Genomic DNA, 26,296 nt, shown 5'->3' with positions numbered 1-26,296 from the left:
TCCTCGGTCCCTCCCTCTCATGCCTGCAAAAGCACGAATTCAGTTTTAAAAGGCACTAAGTGGCGCATAAAGGACTTGAAACTGCATTTCCATTTTCTCCTTTAGCTTCCCCCCATAAAGTGCACAAAGCAGAGAGTAATAAAAAACAGACGCAAGCTTGGATCTATATCATAAGCAAGGAAAAGAAACGCTTCCCACAGAAATGGAAGTGTGTTTAAGAGTTTGAAACCACAGGAAAGGTCTATTCCTTTATTGGTGCCATGTTTCAGCTCTTCCTGGGTGGTCCCAAAGCTACATTCCTCTGGACCTGTACCTGTGGCTACAGCAGAAATGCAGAAATCAGAAGGGGCTGGTTGGGTTCTTGTTGGATCCTCTTGTTAAGATGCTACTGAGCTTTTTTATCCATAGGTTGTCTCCCAACAATTGCATCCCTCACAGCAGCCTGAGTGGAATTACCAATGTGAGAAGAAGCCTGCAAAAGTCCACGAGGCAACATGTAAGTTAAGGAAATACAGCCCAGCATCAAGAGAATACGTCCTTGGAGATCAACTTTCAAAAATTTCTGTCTACATCATCAGTACGTTACAGAAAACAGGGGAATGAAAATGTGGGGGAGGGGGACCTGTGACAGCAGCTACCTCCCAGGGGAGTTAGCTGACCCTCTGCTTTGTTATTGTGTTATTAGAGGCTTGCCAAATGCTTATTCCTTTAGTAGAAAAAATATTTTCACTCAGGAAGCTAGAGTTTGGGATTGACATTGTAAAAATAATTTGTTTCCCTTCACAAGCCTCTAACTGAACTGATCTGTTCAAGCAACTCAGAAAAAGAAACCAGAGTCTCAAGGATCTATAAACCTAGAGATCATGTCAATGTCAAAAGCCACTGGCTTTTGGAAGATTTTAAGGGGAAAAAATGCCATCCATTAATAAGATTTAAAACAAAAAAATTTGTTAAGTTCATATTTTTCAAAGCTCTTGACTTTTAATAAAGCAAATTAATCTTGGATGAGGGAAAGAATCACACAGGAAGTGTGTCTGACAAACATATAGTTAAAAGTTTCCCGCAAGGAACACAATTGTGTCTAAGCTGAAAAACTTTTTGCATTGAAGGGTAATCATTGGGCATGAAAACAAAATATCAAAATTAAACATTAATATCCTAAAAAAGGATAATAAACATAATGCTCATCAGAAAAAAATAGTCAAGGAAATTTTCTCATGCCTTCTTTCACTAGGAAACTCTGCCAAGTGGAGATACTTTATAAAAGAAACACAGTATCTGTTCCAGCTGGCAGCACTTACCTGCTCTAGTACATATGCTGCTCCAGAATCGATAGCTCCGCCCAGCTCACGATACTGACCAGAGTACCTGATGTACCCCCAAGTGAGAAGCGCTATTAACAGCAGTCCAACTATACAGTTGAACAGCTGGGCCACAACCTCCAGACCAATGAAGCCAGTGAGGCCCGAGGCTATGTACAAAGCCACGATGCCCGTGAAGAGCACCGCGGGGGTTCGGAAGGTGCTGAAGATGTTCTTGCTACCGTTGTGCTTGCAGAAGTTCTCATAGAGTTCCTTGATTTCCTCCTCCAGCTCCTGCTGGTAGCGAAGGCTGAAATCCTTCCCACCCATCTTCTTGGTCTTCTTAAAATGGTCCAGAGCAAGCTGTCTGAATTCACAGTGCTTCTCCTCTAGGATGTCTGGAGACAAATAAGGTTTCTCTCCCCCACACACCTAAAAAACAAAGAGAAAGACGCAATGTGTTGAAGATCCCTTTAAAAACAAGTGACAAATAAAATTTATAAAGTGAAAACGCTGAAAAGCTTAGGCTATTTTGGTATTAGAAATTAACTGTAAATGATGACCAAGGCCAGCAGAGCTCAGGTGGCTGCCTCCGAGAGAACACTTAAGTTCCGGGGCCATGGTGCTCGGTGAGAGCAGTGACACGGCAGGAGCCTTGGCTAGAACCCTGACAGCAGGCCCTCATTCCCAGGTGGCCTGGGTACAGCTGTGTTCCCTTGGTATCTTAAGACGGTAAAAAGGATCAAGTTTGGGCTTTTAAAGTCAGCAACCACGTCTAGGTTATAGATATTTCAGAATAAGACATACGCCCAACATACCTCTTCCATGTTGTTGTAATAAATGTCCTTGGCAGAGGCCGCAGCTGCTAAATTGTTGGCTTCAGCAGTGGCCTTTGAAGAAAGGAAAGCGTAAGCTGTAAGTCCTTCCTCTTTTAATATTCTTCGACAAATAACCACGTAAAATTTTTCTCGCACCTTATTCACCATTCTTTCTTTCTTATTATGCTTCTGCTACTTTTTAGGTTTCCATATAGCCCAGTTTATTAAATAAAATACATCTTTTCTGCCAAAAATGTTCCCACACATAAGAACCTTTATCATAAATTGAACCTCTCCAAAATCATTTCCTTTGCTTCAATTTTTACTTATTGATTTGAGAGAGAGAGAAAGGAAGAGGGTGTGTGAAAAACATCAATGTGTTGTTCCACTTATTTATGCATTCACTGGTTAATTCTTGTATGTGCCCTGATGGGAGATTGAACCCAAAACCTTGGTGTATCAGAACGATGCTCTAACTAACTGAGCTACCTAGCCAGGGCCCTTTGCTTTAATTTTAAATGTTAAAAAACAGATGTAAGTCAAAAAAGAAGAGAAACAGCCCAGCCAGCGTGGCTCAGTGGTTGAGCATCGACCTATGAACCTGGAGGTCATGGTCTGATTCCTAGTCAGGGCATATGCCCAGGTTGCTGGCTCAATCCCTAGTGGGGGGGAAAAGAGGGAGCGTGTGCAGAAGGTGGCTGATCCATGATTCTCTCTCATTATTGATGTTTCTCTCTCTCTAGCGCGCGCTCTCTCTCTCTCTCTCTCTCTCTCTCTCTCTCCCCCTTCCTCTCAGAAATCGGTAAAAATATATTTATTTTTTTTAAAAAAGAAGGGAGAGCCCTAACTTGTTTGGCTCTGTGGATAGAGCGTCAGCCTGCGGACTGAAGGGTCCCAGGTTCGATTCTGGTCAAGGGCATGTACCTTGGTTGCGGGCACATACCCAATAGGGAGTGTGCAGGAGGCAGCTGATCAATGTTTCTCTCTCATCGATGTTTCTGACTCTCTATCCCTTTCCCTTCCTCTCTGTAAAAAATCAATAAAAACATATTTTTAAAAAAAAGAAGGGAGAGAAATTATCTTTACAATGTCAATCCCAAACTCTAAATTCCTGAGTGAAAGATTTTTTCTACTAAAGGAATAAACATTTGGCAATAAATGGCCTTATGTTCAGTACATGAAAATCAGAATCATGTTTTAACAAAACAACACTTTGAAAATACCAAAATGTTGAAAATAAAACTCATTGGAAATTAAACGCTGACTCATCAGTAAGTAGACACATTAGGGCATGCTCCAGTAAAGCAGACAGCAGGAAACAGGAAAATGGCCTGTCCACACAGCTGGGGATGTCTCCCTGGGGATAGCAAGACAGGGGTGTCACAGTATGTTTGGTGGGAAGACCAGGCCCAGTGAGAGGCCGTGCTGTTTAAGCTGAACCACCAAGAACACAGATAAGAAAACCAGAAGGCAACCACACTGCTGGAATGTGCTGGAAATTAAGAGCTCAGCATAATGGGAAAGGAGAGCAACAGCACCGTCTTCTTAAAGGACTCTGCTTACGGATCCGGATCAACTCACGAAATCGAAGCTATCACTTAGGCTGTCCAACAACTGCGTACCTGAAGCATGGATTTGGGGTGAGGCAGATCTTCTCCTTGGTAAATTTTAATATATGCCTGAAAATATAAACATAAAAATAATTACCAAAAATGTCATTCTGTCATAATTAATCATACTTGTAATTGTAGGAACAGTAACCAAACAACTTAATTTTCCTAAAGACCTAGATCAACACCCAGGAATTAGCAAAAACACAACACACCTTGTGCATGTTAGCATTTTTAGTTCACTGAAAATGGTCTCAAGCAGCAGAAGCCTACCAAGGCTAAGATTCCCGCCAGACTCCCCACGCACACTGGCCTCAGCACTACCTGTGGGCAGAGTGACCATCCGCCTTGAGGTAGTCATGTCACATTTAGGTGCCGTCTCCCACTCACAGCAACATCCTAACCACCTCCTGTCCACACCATCTTCCTTGAGGAACAATCTTCCTTTAGCCACAGTCATCACTCTAAGAGAGTGCAAAGAACATCCATTTGGTTCTTAGACCGATACTGCCACCCAGTGGCCCATTCCTGGAAGGACACTGAAGTCTGAAAACGCCTCTCATCATTTCTCCCATGAAACTTTTCCCTAAGCTTTAAAATACTGAAATTCAAATTAGTTTAAACCTAGACCAGTTTTACCAAAAGCCCAACATTTTAATAATTAAAGCCCATAATTACCTTAAAATACTCCAACAGCCCCCGGCAGGTGACTTTTGAGCCATTGATCTCCTTTTCCATTAAGTTCGCTGGGTTTAATATGTACGGAATCAGTATCTGTAACTGCTCTTTGAATTCACTGGCAATATCTGTTCACAGGACCATGAAGAAGGAAACAATAAGCCAAACAGACTTCAACCAAGGTAAGCACAAAACACAATCTTCAGGGCTGTCTAACTGTCTTAACATATGCTAGTCAAAGTGGAGGGCAGGGTCCCAGGGCAGGTGTCTGACACTTTCGGCTCTGACCAGAACAGCAGTCTGTTATGTGCCTTGGTTGTCCCCTTCCCTTCCGCAGTATGAAGACCTCCCTAATCGAGAAGAGAATATGCAGAATATCCTTACCCTGGTTTTCATTCTGGGAGGTTCAGGTCTACTTCCTAGCCTTTCAAGAAATTTCACTTTTTTAAATCCTCACCAGAGGATACTTTTCCATTGATTTTTTTAAAGAGAGAGTGGAAGGGAGGGAGGAGGGGGAGAGAGAAACATTGATGTGAGAGACACACTGACTGGTTGCCTCCCACATGCGCCCTGACCTGAGCCTGGGATCAAGTCTGCAACCGAGATACATACCCTTGACTGGAAATCAAACCCGAGCCTCTTTGGCCTGAGGGCCGATGTTCTAACCACTGAGAAACTGGCCAGGGCAAGAAATTTCACTTTTTTAAGAGTTTCATTAACCAGGTCTTCAAAAGATCATCAACCCCTCAAGTTCTCAGACCAGGCCCTTGCTACATCCTCTGCTCCCCTTACTTTTTTAGAAATCACTATTCACCCACTTCTTTGTTTTTGTTCATTTTTTCCTGGTAAAAGGAGTACAAGCACCTGTACTTCATGATATTTATTTTCGAGCACCTCCTTAGAGAGGCGCTCTGGGCCGCCCGAGGGAAAGCCTACTGTCTCAGAAAGGTGACAGCTTCTCTGCAGTTTCTACAAAGTTCCCACAGAGGACTCGGGAGAGCCATTAAACAGCTCTTTCCTCAAGGTGAGAACTAGCTGGTCCAACTATGAAGACACAGGAACCTGATTTCTATCATCTAACATCTTCCTGGGTTTCCAGCTAACTCAGACTACCAACTGATAGTTATCACATCAAGGTAAGAACTCTTCAACACTCCATAACCCTAATTTGTAAAATTGAAGTGTTCTTATTTCATTTATTGATTCAACAGTTTTTGAGCACCTTTTTGTGGCCGGCATTGTTGCAAGAGTTGGGGACAGAGCAGTGAATAAACAAAAGTGGTTTAGAAATTTTTCCAAATTACAAATATCACTATAACAATCTCTATAAAGCCCTAGCCGGTGTGGCTCAGTGGGTGGAGCATTGGCCTGCACTGAAGGGTCCCAAGTTTGATTCCAATCAGGGTACAGGCCCAGTTTCAGGCTCAATCCCCATAGGGGGCATGCAAGAGGCAGCCAATCAATGTTTCCTTCTCACATTGAAGTTTCGCTCTCACAATGATGTTTCTCTCTATCCCTCTTCCTTCCTCTCTCTCAAAATCACCCAGTTAATCAATCAATAATAAAAGAATTCCACTGAACAACTTCCCTACCGGTGAGGAACAAAACCAGAGTTAGGTTTGGTAAAAGTATGTCTAATAATGGAGTGTTATAACCCTAAAAGACACATCACCTACACACTCAACTTTCTTTCCATACTTTCCATACTCAACTCTGAAAAGTCAATCACAACTGCTTTTTTTGGTTAAAAAAAAAATTCTAGTTCCAGTGTCGCCTAAGCAGATTTCTCTCCAAAGCCAGGCCACAAACTCGGACTTCTTTTTTTTTTAATATATTTTATTGATTTTTTACAGAGAGGAAGGGAGAGGGAGAGAGAGTTAGAAACATCGGTCAGCTGCCTCCTGCACACTTCCTACTGGGGATGTGCCCACAACCAAGGTACATGCCCTTGACCGGAATCGAACCTGGGACCATTCAGTCCGCAGGCCGACGCTCTATCCACTGAGCAAACCGGTCAGGGCAAACTCGGACTTCTGAGATGCCATCTAAAGGCTCCGGAAGTCTGCTCAGGAAGCTGCCACTACATAACAACATCATACAGGTGGCGAATAGAAGGTGAAGGTAAGTCTCTCAAACTCAGTTTCTTTTGTAACATTACAACCAGCTGGAACATAAATCTTAAGCAAGTACATTAACTTTCTTGCATCGAATGAGTCAAGTTCTCTTGGTAACTAAGCAGTACATGTCACCTAAATTGCTTCCCGATGTAACGGAAGTCGTTTCTGCTTCAGCACAGTATGGATTTGGGTTAAGAAGAATCAGGATGGGAACCTCTGTCTCACCACTTAGCTGTGTACACTGAACAAGTTACTTAACTTTCCTAAACCAGTGTCTTCGTCTGTACAATAAAGAAAATATTATCAGTTTCATGGAATTACTGGAAGCATTAAGTGCGAAAGTAACTAGTATCATGTTGGTGCTATGGTCTGAATGTTTTGTCCCCCCTCCCCTTGTTGGAATCATATGTTGAAATCCTAACCCCTAAAGGTGATGGTATTAGGAGGTGGGGCCTTTGAGAGGTGAGGAGGTCATGAGGGTGGAGCCCTCATGTATGGGATTAGTGCCCTTATAAGAGATCCCCCAGAGCTCGCCAGCCCCTCCCAACATATGAATATACAACCTGAGACCAGGAAGATAACCCTTTACACACCATGCTGGCACACTGATCTTGGGTTCCAGCCTCCAGAATGACAGGAAATACATTTCTGTTGTTCATAAGCTACCGAGTCTATGGTATTTTGTTACAGCAGCCCAACCAGACTAAGACAGTTGGGAACATGACTGGATATCTAAAATTGGCGACTACTATTATTTCTACTTTACTGGGAACCTAAGAAGCTCAGATAAGTTTATAAACAAAAGTGCTTAGTTTAACACATGGGGAAACTGATGTCTAGCCATTAAATGACTCAAGGTCTCAAAGAACAAAAATAAGATAATGGAACCCATGAGTCCCAACTCTGATTTCTCTAAGCTACTATTTAGTCAGCACTTCCTGATATTAACAAATGACTCAGCATCAGGTTTTTTTATAATCACAAATAAAATGAAAACAATAGCCATGCCACACATTGTGTTATCTTTCTTTGGGAAGTTAATTTTACTTGATAAACATTAGCTGACTAATGTTTAGTCTTCTTTTACTTAGCATTTTCATCTTTTATAAACCAATAATCATAACATGTCTCTTAGAAAGATCATTAATGGATATTGCCAACACCATTTCAGATGGAGAAATTAAGATGAGCTAATTATAATTCTGATGGTCACAGTAAGGCAAGAGCAAAAACTGACCCAGACTCCAAATACTATTCTTTCTTGGAGAACATACTATTTCTCTTAAGCATTCACCAGATTCTTTCTTTCTTTTTTAATATTTGTATTGATTTCAGAGAGGAAGGGATAGGGAGAGAGATAGAAACATCAATGATGAGAGAGCATCATTGACTGGCTGCCTCCTGCACACCCCCTTTGCCCCCTGGAGATTGAGCCCGAAACCCAGGCATGTGCCCTTGACCAGAATTGAACCTGCAACCCTTCAGTCCGCAGGCTGACGCTCTATCCAGTGAGCCAAACAGGCTAGGGCAACACCAGATCCTTATTTGACATTTTCTGGTCACTATTTAATTCCAAAGATCAAATCACATGTTTAAAATAACATCATTTGTAACACACCTTTCAATTTCCCATCAAACTCAGGGCTTGTGGCCACCTGGAGTCCCGGATGTGGCAGAAGAAAACAGGAGACGCTCGAGAAACATGAGTGAATGTGATTTCGGACATTCTGAATTTCTTCATGCTGATGTTCTTTCACCTGCCAATGAAGACCCACAATTTACAAAAGACCATTTGTTTCTCTTCCCAGGAACCACTGGTGTAAGACAAAGGAAAGAAGACTTCCCAACTCTGATGGGTCAGAGTGGCCTATGTTTTTTCCAATAAGAAAACACAGAACCCTAAGAAGCAATAAATGCCCAGGCTGTGGGCTTGATCCCCCGTGTGGGGTGTACAGGAGGCAGCCTATCAATGATTCTCTCTCATCATTGATGTTTCTATTTCTCTCTCCCTCTCCCTTCCTCTCTTAGATCAATAAAAATATATTTTTTTAAAAAACACACGTAAGAATTTTGAACAAGAAAAACAGACTGAAGTTCTGAATGTGACATTCTAAAGACACATGTGGAACCTGACGTGCAATGTGAAATGGAATTACAATCAAAGCTGGGGCTTCTGCCCAGAGTTCTTCTCCACAATCCCTGTGCACTGTATACCCAGGTTCTTCAAAACATGAGTAATATTAGTGTGTGTTAACATGCATAAGTATTTAACAAACTGTAATCTGCTTGAAATACAATAGCTAAGGTAAATGAGAAAGCTATCACTGCTTTTAGGTAATTCCCATATTATATTTCTACTTACCTGTAGACGCTTATCCAAAAATGACATTCCTCCCTGTAGTCCATAGCTGTATTCATAAGGGAAACTCCAGTCTCGAACCAAAAACATCAGTGTCTATTTAGGAAAAGAGCAGCACACATTGTAATGTTGCATAAATGCATTTTCAAAATTACAATTTAAGTACTCCTTTGCACAATGCCAGCTTCTTCAAAGGAGATAAGAAAACGTGCTGAAGGATTGAGCTATTCTGTGATGTTTCTGAAACCTTATAAACAAGTATGCCAAAGGCAAGGATGGGGAGCGTAGTATGGCACTAGCTAGTCATACATCAGATCTACCTTCCACATTAGAATGGAAAGGAAAACAATACTTAACGCTCCTCTAATCTTACTCAGGTTACTATGCATTCCCATCCTCATGAAATAATTAGCTAAAACAAAGGTCAGTAAATTTTTTCTGTAAATGGCCAGAGAGTAAATATTTTAGGCCACTGTAGCACAAGACAGCCATGCGCAATACAAATAAGTATAACTGTGTTCTAAATAAAACCTTATAGACACTGACATTAAAATTTCAGATAATTTACATGTCATAGAATAGTATTCCTCTTTTGATTTCTTTCAACCATTTAAAAATGTAAAAACCATTCCTAACTCATAGGTCACATAAAAATAGGCAGCTGGCCAGAACTGGCCTGTGAGCTGCAGTTTGCTGATCTCTGAACTAAAATAAAGATTTGAGTGGCATTTATAGTGAACATTCTACCTGGAAGGGTTTTTGGAAAATTTCATCCATTGCCAGACGACCATATTCTGTGAAGAGCTTAAAAAAGAAGAAGAAGAGTTATGGCTTGTAAGGCAAAATTAAAGTATTTCTGTGGCAATTTTTTTTTTGGGGGGGGGGTCCCTCAGAGTTCAGGAGATGCAGGCGTGTGGGGGATGAAGTGGGGGAAGGGAAAGGCGCAGACACCCTGGGAGGGAGGGGGCCTTCTGTGGCTATTCTTTATCAAAGTATTCATTTAACAGACCTGACTCCTACTTATATGAAACCAAAGTTCTACAATTTCAAAGCCCACAGGAGCCATGAACCTTAAAATAATCCTGGATCTGTCTTATATCCCAATTCATTAGCAAATCCAGAATCCAACCACTCACAAATTCCATGTAGCTTGGAATATTGCAATCGCTTCCTAATTGGTCTGCCTGCCCCTCCTCATCACCATTCTCCATACAACAGCCACCATGGCTGTTATCAATAAGGTTAGTTAGATCACACCCGGCCTCTGCTCAAAACCCTCAACCACGTTCAGTATAAAAGGCCAGTTCTTATAATGTGATGCCACCATGCTGGCCTCCTTGATGTTCCTCAAATGTGCTGGGCACACAGCTACTTTAGGGTCTTTGTTCTGACTTCTCTTCCTACCTATAATGTTCTTCCCCTAAATAGCTGTGCAGTCAGGTCCCTCATTTCTTAATTTTTGTTGTTGTTGCTAATCCTCACCCAAGGATATTTTTTCCACTGATTTTCAGAGAGAGGAAAGGAGGGGGGGGGGGAGGAAAGAGAGAGAAGGAGAGAGAGAAAAAAAATCAATGTGAGAGAGATACATTGATTGATTGCCTCCCGAATGCTCCCCAACCAGGGCCAGGGATCAAACCTGCAACCCAGGTACATGTTCTTGACCAGGAATCGAACCAGCAGCCCTTGTGTGTGCAGACTGATGCTATAACGACTGAGCAACCAGCCAGGGCGGGTCCCTCATTTCTTAAGGTCTTTACTCAAATGGCTCCTTCTCAATGAAGCCTTCCACCACCACCTACCTAAACGATTACAATTCACCACACAATGGTTCCTACCCATGCCTCTTTTTAATTTTTCTCCTTAACATGTCCCATTATCTAACATACTATACCTGTATAGGACTTATCTTGATCAATGTGTGTCTTCACTACTAGCACTGAAACTCCACGAGAGCAGGAACGTTTGCTTTGTGCACTATTGTGCCTCCAGCAGCACAAGTACAGGGCCCACAGTATATATGTCATCCAAATGACAGGATAAACAAATTCTTTAAGTTAGTGTTTACACATACATTTTACCTCTATTTCTTCATGAAGCCTCACTAAAAGTACAGCAAAAAGCAGTTAAAAGTTATAAATTTACAGGACAAAGATGATGAGAAATAGTATAACAACAGACAAGAGTTGTAAAAACACTGGAAGGAAAACAGACAAACAAGAAGTGCCTTGGGTTTGGGCTTTCTCTGCCCTAAGACAGAGAAAGCAAGAGGCAGGGGCCATCCAGAAATAAGCAGATTCTCTCAGTGGAATCGCTGAAAGGCTCAGAAATTAGAAGCAAGAGATGAGAGAGATAACTAAAGAAGTGGTTGAGAGTCTTTGGAGAAAGCACCTAACACTCCCAGATCCTGCTCCCTTCCCCATGCTCTTCCTGCCCCCACAGAAGTTGGAATTACACTTTCTGGAGAGGATAAACCAGAAAGAATATAGATGTTGATTCCAAACTCAGCTGAATGAGAAGTCCCCTACCTTATTGGAAACTAGTGGCCTAGTGCACGGATTCATGCACATTGAAAGGAAATTAATTAGAAGAAATATTTTAACACATTGCAGACGGATCACGAGAATTCTCGTGGTTTCTGTTCTAAGGCATGTGGCCAATCATGAGAATACTTTAAAAAGATATTAGCTTGCCCTGACCGGTTTGGCTCAGTGGATAGAGCGTCGGCCTGCGGACTGAGGGGTCTCAGGTTCGATTCTGGCCAAGGGCATGTGCCTTGGTTGCGGGCACATCCCCAGTCAGGGGTGTGCAGGAGGTGGCTGATCGATGTTTCTAGCTCTCTATCCCTCTCCCTTCCTCTCTGTAAAAAATCAATAAAATATATTTTTTTTTAAAAAAGATATTAGCTTGTAAGAACATGTAATAAATAACTTCAAAATGCAATGGGTATTTAATTTTAAAGTGTGCCTTTAACATTTATGTAAAACGTTTTTTGTACTCGTTCAATAGAAACTTATCTGGCCATTGGGTAAAGCTAGCAATAAAACTACTGGTCCACAATGTGTTAATATCACTATTCACCCTTTCTCTATAATAGAAGTGTCAACCAATTTCCGACAATGACAGATGGAAACACACGCATGCAACTGGCACCAGCGAAAGCTTTATATGTACTGTGGATGTGCGAGTCAACTTAGCCTTTTATAGATATAAAACAAACTTGCTTAATTAGACCTGCTTTTTGATTTCGCTAAACTTTTTGCAGTCCAGTGAAGCACCCCAACTTCTCTTTCAGATAACTGTCAGCAACACAGCAGTAAATATCAATACGAAGCAGATTATTATTGTAGATCACACGGGAGAACAAAGGGTGAAATATTTAACTGTAGCCATGTTTGACTATATTCTGCGCAGTGAGAAAACCTGAAGTTATTTTTAAGGTCCACCATTTCTTACTTCTTTTCAGTCAGGTCAAGTTTCTACACTTTCTAAATCTCTGCTTCCTGGCTAATGAAAAGAAAATAGGATTCTACCAAGTCTCCTATCTACCTATTCTAGGACTACTATGAGGATCAAATGAGATGAGGCACGGGAAAATGCTTCACAGACATTTGGTTAAAGTGTGAAATATTTGCACCTGGCTATAAAGCAAGTCGTGTTCCTGGGCTGAAGAAACTCCAAGGAGGCTAGTCGCTAGGGAGAGGAAGCCGGGCGTTGCTACGTGACGTCATTACCCGGCACCCATAGCGACTGTTTTGGGCTGGGCTGGGCTGGGCTGTGGGCCACATTTTGCACCATGGGGTCTTGGCAGTGTTGGCTGTGATTTGGTGGGCTATTGCTCCAGGGTGGTGGCGGGGCCTGTGTCCCACTTGGGGGAAGCCAAGTGTTGCTTTGTCAGCTCCAGATCCACGGTGCCATTTCTCTGTAAATGGCCAGTGCACGTCACAGCAGCTCCTGCATTGCGCGTCATAGTGACCAGTCAGACAGTCGGAGGGACACTTAGCATGTTGGCCTTTTATATAAATAGATAGATAGATAGATAGATAGATAGATAGATAGATAGATAGGTACTTAAAGTCTACAAACATACTGAACAGAGAAAGAGAAACTCTTTAGCCCTCACACTCTGTTAGAGCCTTAGCAAGCTTCGACCCTCCCAACCTAGGCAGTTTAAAGAATTCTCTGGGGAATTTGAGTCCAACAATAATAGTCTGCAAATATAGACATATAGAAGTTGCAACCAAATAGCTAAATCATCTTCCCAATCACTTCTTTGCGATCCAGAACAGTATACAAGGCTGCCTCTTACCAAAGCTCCCAGTCAGATTTTAGCGGCTCACTGTTAACTACAGAGGGTCAAGGACCACCAGACCTTTGAAAAAAGCTCCTAGCAGAAAAGACAAAAACTCATGTCCTTCAATTCTAGAACATCATCTTATATTCCTTTTATAATTTCTTTCCCTCCATTTTCTGTTTTCTTTTACTAAAATACCTACTATTATGTTAAACCTCCCCTGAATTATCACATTTTCCGTTTCTTCTGTGCCCTGCTGGTCCCCCTCTCCTCCACCTCCACCTGTCCCCACCTCTCCTCTAGCTCTCTCCCTTTCTCTCTTGGCTTCATTTCCTATTTCTGTTGTTTTCAGCCACCCAGCTTGTGGTGCTGTTACATCACCCACACCTATTAATTTATGTATCTCTCTCACTGACTGGATCACAAAATCCATAAAGAATCATGTCTGCCTCAAGCACTATTGTATCTATAACATTATTGTACAATTGTATCCTTGAATGCCCACTGCCTCACACAAGGTGGGCATTCAAAGAAATGTATGAGAGGAAGAAGCTTAGAAAGAAAATAGTTTCAGGTGAAAAGGTGTCAAATGCAAGTTTGTTTTTTTAAATATATTTTTATTGATTTCAGAGAGGAAAGGAGAGGGAGAGAGAGACAGAAACATCAATAATGAGAGAGGATCACGATTGGCCGCCTCCTGCAAGCCTCACACTGGGGATCCAGCCCACAACCCAGGCATGTGCCCTGGCCAGGAATTGAATCATGACCTCCTTGTTCAAAACGCTCAACCACGGAGCCATGCCGGCTGGGCTTAAATACAAGTTTGTTTGTTTTTAATATATTTTATTGATTTTTTTAACAGAGAGAAAGGGAGAGGGATAGAGAGTTAGCTGCCTCCTGCACACGCCCTACTGGGGATGTGCCCGCAACCAAGGTACATGCCCTTGGCTGGAATCGACCCTGGGACCCCTCAGTCCGCAGGCCGACGCTCTATCCACTGAGCCAAACCGGTTAGGGGCTCAAATATAAGTGTTGATGGAAATGTTTTACAGAGCAACAGCTCTCAACCACTGAGTCATGGCACTGGTGTAGAACCACGGGTCATAAAGCATGAGTAATTCCCAGTAGTAACATTAAAGGCCAAAGTTTAGGAATTATTTTGTTTTTAAAGAAATATATTGCTATTTCTTGATCCTGCCAAGCACACTCCACCTCACAATCTTTCTTCTTGCTGTTCCCTCTCCTATGCCACTTTCCCCCGGATATGTCTACAGAACTTACTGGCCACTTTCTTTAGTTCCCTGCTCAACTCATTACGGCCTTCCCTGACCACCTCAGTGATAGACATACGGAGTGTGGGATTATTATGAACAAAAACCTTCCTCCATATTTCACTCTTTTGCTGGACCTACTCAAGTAAAATTTTTCTGTCTTAAAACTTTTAAAAGATATATATGATATTTAAATGAGGAATATATACCTGTAGCTGTTGAAGATCATCTTCCTGAATGTTCTGAGACAAATTATAAATCTAGAAAACAAACATCCAAATTGATACTTTAGCTAATTTCAAACAAACTCAAATAAGCCTAAAGCACTGCTTTGTACATTTAAAAGTCTGCATATAAAAATATGAAGTCTGTTCAACAGTAATATCACCTGTCCTTCGAAAAACTACCTCTTATATGGTTGAAATAACATAATTCTTCCTTTACAGTTTAAAATATAGTTTTCTTACGTGATTAACAAATCTACATTTCCTATATGATGTCATTTCAATTTCCACTTTCAGACTCTTATTAGAGACTTTATATAAATTTATGAGCAAAGTAGAAAAACAGTTTAGGTTCCTTCTTAAGCCTGTAAGAGGTTAACTGATATCTGTGGTCTATAAAGAACATTTATGTATCGCCGTAGAAATTCTGATAACAAAACAATAACTAAAACTAGATGTAACCCCTTCATCTTATTTCCTCTACAAATGTGTTTTCCTAGTCGAGTGGTTTTACCTGAACAGAACTAGTCATGGTGCTTAGAGCAAAGATGGTAGCACAATCTTTCACAGTGGACTGGCTGTCAAATGCCCCCTGGGTATCCATCAAAACAACTGCAACCTAAAAAAAGGAAAATACAAACAAAATATGTTAAAGTGAGAAGGGGGAAATGTACAGGAGAACTTGAGAAATACAGGTAACATTTAAATGAGGCTTAAGCGGCTGCTTATAGGTTTTAACAGAAAAGTAATTATTTAGGTGCCTTGTTTTGAGCAGAGAACCTGCAACCTGGGCATTCCGGCTCAGTTGGTTGGAGCGACACCCCGTGCACCAGAAGGTCATAGGTTCCATTCCCGGTCAGAGCACATGCCAGGTTGCCGGCTTGATCCCAGTTGGGGTGCATATGTGAGGCAACCAATCCATGTATCTCTCTCACATCAATGTTTCTTTCTCTTTCTCTCTCTCTCTCTCTCTCTCTCTCTCTCCCCGCTCCACTCTAAAATCAATAAAAGAAAAAATGAGAGGAGATTTTTTAAAAAGACCTAAACTGAACTTCTAGAGATGAAAATTCTGTCTGAAATGACAATACACGGAATGGGGTTAACAGGTTATTAGGATTGGTGAATTTAAAGACCTACCAAAAGAAACCATCAAAAAGGAAACAGAGCCCTAGCCAGCTCTGCTCGGTGGACAGAGCACTGGCCCTCAGGCTGAAGGGTCCCAGATTCAATTCCAATCAAGGACACATACCTTGGTTGCAGGCTCAATCCCCAGCCCTAGTCGGAAGGCAACCAATCTATGTGTCTCTCTCACATCAATGTTTCTCTCTGTGTGTCTCTCCCCCTCCCTTCCACTCTCTCTCTCTAAAAAAAAAAAAAATCAATGGAAAAATATCTTCAGGTGAGGATTAACAAAAAAAAAGGAAATAGAAAAATAAGAATTAAAATAAAAACAAGCCATGAGACAACGTCAAGCAGCCTGACATATATATAATGTAAGTCCCCAAAGGATATGAGGCAAAATTATATTTGAAAAAATGAGTGCAGAAAATGTCCGATTTTGATAAAAATTATAAACCTGCAGATTCAAGAAGCTCAACATGGTCCAAATACAAGAAACACGAAGAGAACTACACTAAGACACATTATAATCCAATTGCTAAAAGAAAATAATAGAGAAAAACCTTAAAAGCAGGCAGACAAAAAAGACGTTAGGCACCTGAGGGTAACAGCAGGATTTCTCGTCAGAAACAATGGCAAAAAGTCAGGGGAGTGACATCTTCAAAGCACTGAAAGAAAAACCTATCAGCCTGGACTTCTATACCCAGCATATATATTTTTTAAAACAAAGACTTTTCAGAAACATGAAAGTTAAAAGATTTCAGCACCTGCAAAGCACTATAAGAAATGTTAAAGGTAGTCCTTCAAACAGAGGGAAAAAAGTGGACAAGAAAATGGAAATATGGACACACAGAAAATGAAGAGCACAGTTAATGCTAACTACATGGGTAACTATATGACTTTTTATTATTTAAATACCTTTAAAAGATAAACCATTAAAATTAAAATAAAAACAATATTAAAGTAAAATATGTGACAATAGCACAAAAGCTAGGAAGGGAGGAATGAAATGTCAATTATAATTCAATAAACTGTTAAAAGAATTAAAAGGTTGGATAAAATAATATCTAAAGTTCCTTCTATAAAAAAGTTACTGTTATATTTCAATGTTAAAACTCTTCATTCTCCTAGATTATCTTTCTTTACAAAATGTGATAAGCTCCTCATTGTGCTACACATTTTTTTGTATGTGAATCTATACATTTAAAAAAAAGGGGGGTTTTCCAATATATCTTTCTCCTGAAACCTTCACTCAAACAGAGAAATAAAATAAGAAAATGCATAGGAAAAGGAATATAAAATATAAAAACAGCAATCAAGAGTTGTGCATCAGCTCTTCAGCCCCCAAAATAATGAATGACTTAGCATTTAGGAAAAGGCTACAACTAAACAACCTGAAGAGGGGATTTGGAACCTTAAATCCCAAAAAGACTCAAAAATGAGAGAAATGAGCAGCTGTGAAGACGTGCTTTAGGAAGGGATGGGTTAAAGGTTGTTTAAAAAAAACCAGTGGTACTTCCAAAGCCCCTCTTCCACTTTAAGACACACATGACTTGCCCCTCCTGACCCTTACAAATAAATTTGGGGATAGGTTCTACAACTGTAGCTTACTATTATTTTTAATCCTCACCCAAGGATATTTTTCCTTTGATTTTTAGAGAGAGTGGAAGACAAAGGGAAAGATAGAGAGAAATATCAATGTGAGAGAAACACATCAATTGGTTGCCTCCTACATGTGCATTGACCAGGGCCCGGGTCGGGGAGGAGCCTGCAACTGAGGTATGTGCCCTTGGCCAGAATCGAACCCAGGACCCTTCGGTCTGCAGGCCCAAGCTCTATCCACTCAGCCAAACCGGCTAGGGCTATAGCTTACTATTTTTTGTTAGAAGCCTTATATTATTATTTGACCTTTTAAACTATATTCATGCATTATTTTTAAACCATAAACATATCATTCTAATAAAAATTATTTTTAACTGGATTACTAGTATCAAAATGTGCATTAAAGTTCTTATTTCATTGTTTTATTATGTAAGCCTTTTTCTTCCTTACCTTCTTCCCATCTGGCTTTTCCACAGTGAAAACTTCATTCCAGATCTGAATCCCATTAGTGTCTGGGTCAGAGCCCCCTCTCCATGAAAATCCTGTTAACGGTTCTTCTGAATCACCTAACCAATTTGAATGGCCACCTTCTTTCTACAGGAGAAATAAGACATTTCCATTAAACCTAAAATTTTGAGTACTTTTAAACATCAAGAATAACACGTGAACTTATTTTGCTCTTTCGAACATAAATTCTCCTTTTCTGATTTGAAATGAAGTAATTCTACCGTACCTGGAAATACAAGTACCGGAGCAAAAAGTCCAGAAGGAAAGACTTGCCCTTTCGGAAGGCTCCAGCCACTGACACCACCACCACATCAAGGTCTCGAATGTGGTCCTGCAGGAGGATGCTGGCCAAGGCTTTCTCTTCTAACTCAAAGGAATGCTGGTCTTTCTGAACCAAAACAACTTGCACTGGACCAGGCTTTCCACTCTCCATGGCATCACCTATGTTGTTACAGAGAAAAACATTAGTTTCAACATATTTTTAAATATGTATTTTTGAACAAGGAAAAAGCAAGAAGTTAAGGTACAAAAACACTAACCATAAAAAAAATGACAAATTAGACTTCATTAAAATCAGTAATTTTTGTTCATTGAAAGATATCATTAAGAGTAAAAATGCAAACCATAGGACAGGAGAAAATATCACAATACCTATATCCAAAGAACTCATATCCAGAATCAATATAGAAATCCCTAAGAAAAAGACAAATATATCAGCCCTGGCTGGTGTGGCTCAGGTGGTTGAGTATCAGTAGTTTCCCTAGCAGAGTTGAAAGCAAAAAGATAACGCCTGGAAATTCAAAGCTACTTAATAGCTATGGATATGTGGAAAGTTTACAAAAAAGTAGCAGTGGGGCTCAGGACTGAAGCAAAGCACTATTTCCCTAAGTGAGAGTCTATCCCACTGATATTAAGAGATGTTTTAGGCAGCTGAAAGGAGATTTTATTTTAATAATTATGCATTTTAATGTATATTAGGAAACAAAACCACGTTTTAATGGTTCATGGCTTAGAAGGAGGCTAAGTTTAAAGAATGAATCCATTTAAAGTAAACTGAAGGACAAACATAAAGTAAAGCATACACAGGTAGGAAGACTCATAAGAGTGGTCCCCAAATTACTTTGCTCTGGGAAGCACAAAAGGCTGCATGATCATAGCAGCCAAAGTCAACAACACTCGACTGCCAGAGTCTATCTACCCTTTAAGCTACGGAACTGCTGCTCACTTTTTATACTTTATCACATAACAACAAAAGGGTTCTTGGCACTTTTTAATTTTTTACAAACTATTAGAAAACAAATACATATACTAAAAGTCATGCTATTGTTGTAATAAATGTATACCAATACTTTTCTTTACCATTATTGGTGGTAAGAAAGGAAACATTTCTGTGAATAATCTCTTAGGGTTCTTCTTATTGCCACAACAGCAGGTGAATTCAGGACTTAAAAACCTTCAGTGTTTCATATAAAAGAGCTCATGAGAACAATTTATTCAGACCTTATGGATAAACCGCTCAAAGCAGTACCAAAGTCTCTGAGATAGCTGGTTGCTCACCCAATGTTTTTCCCTCCTGCTAGGTAATAGATTTTTAGCTGGGCATATTAACTGCCCAAAAGAAACACATTTCCAAACCAACCCTGCAGCTAGGGTGTCATCGTGTGACTAAATTCTGACTGGAAATGATATAGCAACTTCCAGGTCACGCATTTTCCCCCTTCCTGCTGGCTAGATGGAGAAGTGAGAGTGAGTCATCCCCGACCAGGCACATGAGGGCAACACCCTAGGAATATTGGAGCAACAAGAGAGGTAGGACCTAGCCCAGTGATGGCGAACCTTTTGAGCTCGGCGTGTCAGCATTTTGAAAAACCCTAACTTAACTCTGGTGCCGTGTCACATATAGAAATTTTTTGATATCTGCAACCATAGTAAAACAAAGACTTATATTTTTGATATTTATTTTATATATTTAAATGCCATTTAACAAAGAAAAATCAACCAAAAAAATGAGTTCGCGTGTCACCTCTGACACGCATGTCATAGGACATCACTGTTCTAGGACAATGGGACTATATTACAGATCTGCCAAGTAAAACTTTACTTCTACTCATCTCTTTCCAGATGTCATGTGAATGTCCTTTGACTTATCCTCACAGCTCAGACTCCCCAATCCCTTAGACCCCTTAATCCAAATTTTAGGGCCCATTCCCTTAGGCTAAGCCAGTGGTCGGCAAACTGTGGCTCGCGAGCCACACGCGGCTCTTTGGCCCCTTGAGTGTGGCTCTTCCACAAAATACCGACTTCTGCACATGGGCCACAAAGTTTCAATCGCACTGTACATGCGCGGCCGCACGTGGTATTTTGTGGAAGAGCCACACTCAAGGGGCCAAAGAGCCACCTGTGGCTGGCGAGCCGCAGTTTGCTGACCACTGGGCTGAGCCATCTTCCAACATTTCTTGCCTATAAGGTTGATCATCCAAGTCACCATCCACAAGTGTTTCTTTTTTTTCTTTTTTTGCCTTTTAATTGCTTTTATTACTCAAAAAAAACTTCATTTTTCAACATATTTAGCTTTCTGACTCTGCTTGCGCCTTCAATACTTTCACAATCTTCTGCTCCTCAGTAAGGAAGGCACGCTTGGTCCTGTCCTGGGCACATTTAGCACACGTGGCCCCACCATGGTCCCTGCTGACAAGTCTTTTCATTGTAGACAACCTCATTAGAACTGCAGGCCTCACAGCATGGAATCCTCTAAGTCGGCCTGGGCACGCACCACATGGAGATTCTGGTGCATTCCCAACCTTCTGGGTATAAAGGTAAGCAATTCTATTGCCAGGGGCTTGGGGCAGCCTAGTTTTGTTAGAGGCTGTATTGTAGGCAGCCTCTGACGGCATGTCCAACGCTGGACCATGGGGAATGCCTGAAGTCACCATCCCCGGAAGAGGGGCCCCAGGTGTTTCTTTGATGATGTTACCTCAGTCCCTTAGGGCTGAACTCCTTCATTACAGTACATGAACATATCATGACAGCAACTACATAAAGGCTACCACAAACATTTTATAGACAACTTGAAACTAAAACCCCACCCCTCCACTGCCTTAGTTCCTCTAACTTCTTATTCTCCTCATTCTCCCAGGCAAATGTATTCTTGTTGGTCTTTCTACTGGGAGAACATTAGGATTCAGGTACTATCCTAATTCCTAAACCTCCAGTTGTTCTCACCCATTTGTTCCTCAACCATTTGTTCTCATCGCCTAAAATGCTTCTCCCCTCTTCACTCCCCACAAACACACCTGTTCATCCTTCAACACTCACCTTTACCCTCCCTTTGTCCTGATCTCCCCAGCCTCCCTCAGAGGACACATCACCTAAGTATATGGGATACTAAAGAGAAAACAGGCTCTGGGCAAGACAAGGCAGGGCTTAAATCCTTACTTTCTCCCACCGAGAATGTAAGCTCCATGAGGGTAAGAATTTTTGTCTCTTTTTTTTTTTAAATATATTTTATTGATTTTTTACAGAGAGGAAGGGAGAGGGACAGAGTTAGAAACATCGATGAGAGAGAAACATCGATCAGCCGCCTCCTGCACACCTCCCACTGGGGATGTGCCCGCAACCAAGGTACATGCCCTTGACCGGAATCGAACCTGGAACCCCCCAGCCCGCAGGCCAACGCTCTATCCACTGAGCCAAACCGGTTAGGGCAGAATTTTTGTCTCTTGATCAGTGCTATATTCCCCAATATCCTGGAACAGTGTCCACACATAATGGACAGCCAATAAATATTTGTGGAATAAACAAACTCCACTCTTAGTCACAATGTGACTATGGATAAATTTCTAACCACTTAAAGCTCTGTTTATTTATAAATCTAATACCCACCTCAAAGCCCAGTGTTTGACACATTTTAGGGACTTAATAAAGTAGACCCACTCTCCTATTTCCACTAAAACCTTGCACATAGCTATTCTACTCATCACAATTATTATATTGTAATTCTGATTTACAACCCAGACTGGGAACCCCTGAGTAGAGCAACTAGGAGGCATCAGCCTCAGTACCTAACACAGGCAGGGTAATAGTTTCCTAGTGTTGTGAACACTAAACCCAATAGTAAACCTCAATAAAGATCAGTTTCTTCCCTTCCCCGTCCCAGTCTTTCTTTCATTGTCAAACTCCTTGAAGGTATGTCTTCATCTACATATGGAACCATTCCCCTTAGCACCTTGCTATCTGATTTTCCTCTCACTCTCTCCAGTTTATTTAAGACCTCTCCTGCCAAATTTGACAGCCTTTCTTGATTCTCATTCAATCCTATCTCTCTGTGACAAAACACAACAGCCTCCCGCTTCTAAAACTTCTTAAAATCTACGTACTCAGTGACACTGTACATTCCTAGTTCTCCTCGAACCTCTTTATCATCTTTCACTTCTTTTTCTTCTTTCCAGCCTCCTATGATATACACCGAGGCTCTGCTTCAATCCTTTTGGAAGTTCTCATTCACTCCCTCAATGAGCTGTGTATCATTTCACTACACCCTCTATGTTGGTGATACCACTTCGTTAACTTCTAACCTGCATTCGGGTCCAAATGTACAACTGCCTAAGGGACAGATTCACCTGGATATTCCACCTCTAAGGAGTAATATGTAGAAATATATGGGCATAAGAGTCAGGACACAAGATCCTGTTCCGGTTCTAACACAAACAACCTGTGTGATTCTGGGCATGTCTAGTCTCAGTCTCAACAGAAAAATGAGTCAAGATTTAAGCTCTAGCAACCCTTCCAATACTAACATTTTAGAAATCTACATTTAGTGTCTTCAAAATGAATCCTCAGTTAATCCACTTCTCAAATCTCCTTGGTTCAGACTCCACATCTTCCCTATCTTCCTGTATGCAATACACCATCAAATCCTGTCATACCTCCCTTCCATGATTTGGCAAAGGTTGTTATTCTAGTGAGGCAATAGGTATAGGAGTAAGGCCTGCTCAACAATCAGGAAAGACCAGAGTGTGGGGCCCAGTTGTGCACGGAATGTAACAGCCTGAATAAACCACTTTATTCTCTGTGTCTCGGTTTTCTCTACAAAATCAGCCGGGGTGGAGCCAGCCGCAGTGCTCATCCTTACTGTCCAGTGAGCTCCGAAAAGCAAATCAACTCAGTTAGAAACATTTCACTGCGTAGAGTGCATGACTCAGGGTAAAGTTATGACCCGAGAGTTTTCCACTCTCCTTTTGAAATCCATTCGCTAGTCAAAAAGCAACACACTCAGAAACAGCATACCATTTTCATGCCTTGTCCGTGCGGGCAGTTTTTAAAGCTAATTCACAGACCAGGCCAGAGAAAACATCATCACAAGAGAAAGTACAAGCCCTCAGCCAACTCTAGAACTGCTGGGTGTGGTTCCTTTGTGGTGATGATGAGTAAGTACTTTTATGTGCTCTACTTTGTCTCAAGGTAGGAGTATGATGGTAGATACCCATAAATTTTTAAGGCTGTTTCAGTGAAAGTACTACTTAAACCCAACTAAACAATATCAGGGGAAATTTTACATCTTGATTAATTAAAGGATTTTGGAAGAAGCTTTTTCTCAGTTCATCTGTTGTAAAAAATCTTTATATTTTATTTTAGCACAGAATGCTGAATAAAACCATTTGTCAATTAAGAATTTTGGAGTGCTTCATGATTTATGAAGATCAATTATGACTAAACAGTATTGAAGATTCAGAAATGCAGAGACGCAGCTGAATCTAAAAATGATGCTAGGCATCTTTTTAATAGAGAATGAGTTAATATTCATCTTATTTGACTTTTCCCTAAAAATGAGACCATCACTAAAAAATCATTCTCATTACCTGAAGGTTTTAATTATGTGTTCCAGTTTAGTAAGGCTTTCTTATTTGGCAGTATTTATTTGCCTGAGATTCCTTATCCTTTCAAGGCATAAGAAGAGTTAATCACCTGCTTATTTGCCTATTATACCAGTAAAGCCCTGTTTTTCTGATTTTCTAACATTCTTTTAGCTGTGAAATACATCTAACCTGTTCTAACAATAAAAAATGCCAATAAAAAACATTTTTTTAGAAATTTGCAATGAAGAACATCAACTTCTAATACAAATACTGAATTACAAATTATACTTCCTATATAGTAACAAACCAATTCAAACATAAGCCATCACCTATAGGGAAATGTGATTATAAATTAGTATGAAAATTAGATTTGGATTTTTTTAACTGTTGCCTGACCATTCAATGAATTAAATCAGAATCTGTGGGTGGTCCCAAGCATCCACAGGTTTTTAAAAAAACCCAGGTTATATGCAGCAGTGCTGAGTACAACGCTATGGCAACTAAAAGATTTTTCTTTTAAATAAAAGCTTTCCCCTCACTTTCCCCCCTTGATAGACCTTAGAGAATATGCTTCTAAAACGTCAAAGATAACTTGGGGAAATGTTTTAGAATTGAGACTAACTTTAAAACGTAGTTGTGTTATTTGAACAATTTCTCAAAATGAAAATTAAGGCCGTAAAACTTTAACAGGCACGCCTAGTCATTAAAGGTAAATTCTAAACCCGTTCTCAAACAAGTTCAGACAACCTAGGGTTCCCTAAGGTACTTCATAGGAACCTTAAAATATGTGACCCCCAAAAAACAAATAACAATATGTGACCAAATTGTTAATAAGACCACTGGGGAACAGGAGAGGTAGAATAAACTTTAAATTGCTTGCTTCTTACAATTCTGTATTTTATTTTAAATAATTAGCATGACTATATTCTTTATTCTATGATTTAGAAATCATAAAAATGAAAAAGTGCTGAACCGATTTTTTAAAAGCCTGTTTAGTGAAAACTAAGAAAATTATGCTAGTACACCTCATCACATTTATCCTCTATTTATTACTGCTTTTCTGAATTGCACGTTTACTCCAGTGAGATAAACCCTAGCTAACAAGACAATGTGCTGTTCTAGTGTAACGCTTCATTACGTAGAGAACTTTCCATCCAAGTGTTTCATTTGCAGGTGGTTAAAGCAGAAACAGCAGGGATTTCTAGACTACAAGCTACTGTCTATGGGGGCTGAAAAGAAAGTACTAATTTTAGAATTTCGGGACATTGCCACGTTCAGTACTTGCCGCAGATGAAAACTATGTGGGTTTTGCTTCTCCAAAAGCAAGTCAAAATGTGAGATCGCGTTCCTGGTCCGTTAGCTCTTCCCTCCCTTTCACAAAACATCCCACCCAACTCCGTCTTCAGGCTGGAGGGCTGGGGTTGACTTACTAACCAACCGATCCTCCAATGTTACCTTCTCCTCTTGCCTCTCGATTTCGCAAGTGAAACTTGTGGCAATTTCAACAGCACGTTAAACAATAAAGCCAGGTAACTGACAGGCGAAGGCGTACCCGTGATTTACGGTCACTTCTATTTGGTTTTCATTTAATACTTTTACTTTTTTTCTTTCTTTTTTTTTTCTTTTTTGTCTTCAGGAAAGCAAAAGAACAACGTGCAGTACCACACGTCCTAAAAGAACTTCCTAACAAATAACTCAGGCCGCATTCTGTTATCTCCTTCGTGGCCGTGCAGTGTGGGCTCAAGACCAACTTTCTCAATTCTTGTGGGGCCTCAAGGTCGTCAGGATAGAAAGGGAGCGTCCAGCTCCAGCAGCGTCGCGTCCTCCAAGGCCTTCGTACCAGCGGGACGGGAAAAGCATCCGCCTTCCCGCTCCCTCGGCGTCGGCCCGGCCGGAGCCACCCGGCCCCCGGCTCCCGGCGCCCCGGGCTCCCGGTCCCCGAGCGTGCGAAGCGCTCGGGCGGGAAAGGGGCGGACGTCCCTGCGCGCCGGGCTCTGCCCAGAGCCGGGCTGAAGCCTCTGGACCCGCCCCAGGGGTGCGGGGGGCGCCAGACCCGCAGCAACAGCCCAGAGGAGCACTAGCGCCCTCCCCCGGCGCAGGGCCCGACCCCCGAAGGCGGCCGCTCGCTCCCAGCCTGGGGCCGAGTAAGATGCCGCCCGCGCCCGACCGACCGGGCCCAGCGAGCAGCCCCCGGCTCCGAATTCAGGGACCTGCGGTCCCAGCCCCGGGACAAGGAAGAACGGCGGCGCGGACGGGCGGCCCCCTCCGAGTTCTGGCGGAAGGGCGGCGGGGGTGGCCACACAGTGGGCCCGGGGGCGGGGGGGGGGAGGATTAGGCGCCTCACCTGCTCCTCCCGAGGCAGCCGCTACCGCTCGATGAGGAGACAACATGGAGCCTCCGCCCTTAGCAGAAGCAGCAGGGCTCAGAGAGGGAAGGGCTTGGGCGGGAACAAACTTGGCCTTGGAGGCGGGAAACAGGCGGGGCCTGGGCTCTGGGAGAAACTGGGGAGATGGAGGGGAGCGCGGAACCGCGAGGGAGCGAGCA

General features: G+C 41.6%; 1 protein-coding gene and 1 pseudogene across 4 annotated transcripts; both read right to left on the bottom strand.

Annotated features, from left to right (window-relative positions):
• Positions 1-209: 209 nt before the first annotated feature.
• On the bottom strand, positions 210-26,296 carry ATL3 (atlastin GTPase 3). Of its 4 annotated transcripts, none has more exons than XM_006105613.3 (13): positions 26,097-26,296; positions 18,124-18,338; positions 17,841-17,984; positions 15,184-15,288; positions 14,655-14,705; positions 9,631-9,687; positions 8,887-8,979; positions 8,143-8,281; positions 4,408-4,535; positions 3,742-3,798; positions 2,120-2,191; positions 1,302-1,733; positions 210-472 (listed from the first exon to the last, which is right to left on the bottom strand). In XM_006105613.3, the coding sequence occupies exons 1-13, from the start codon at positions 26,140-26,142 to the stop codon at positions 386-388; spliced, it is 1,626 nt and encodes a 541-aa protein (XP_006105675.1). In that variant the 5' UTR covers positions 26,143-26,296; the 3' UTR covers positions 210-385. The 4 variants fall into 4 exon arrangements, with proteins under 4 accessions (XP_006105675.1, XP_023602356.1, XP_023602358.1 ...); XM_023746588.1 differs by lacking the exon at positions 26,097-26,296 and adding an exon at positions 25,305-25,325; XM_023746590.1 differs by lacking the exon at positions 26,097-26,296 and adding an exon at positions 16,387-16,456 and having other exon boundaries at positions 17,841-17,980; positions 18,124-18,266.
• LOC106694887 lies at positions 20,304-21,369 on the bottom strand (annotated as a pseudogene).

The sequence above is a fragment of the Myotis lucifugus genome, unplaced genomic scaffold, assembly GCF_000147115.1.
Source record: "Myotis lucifugus unplaced genomic scaffold, Myoluc2.0 scaffold_703, whole genome shotgun sequence".
Taxonomy (NCBI): domain Eukaryota; kingdom Metazoa; phylum Chordata; class Mammalia; order Chiroptera; family Vespertilionidae; genus Myotis; species Myotis lucifugus.
Note: the sequence above shows the minus strand (reverse complement) of the source record. Positions and strands in the feature narration are given on the sequence as shown.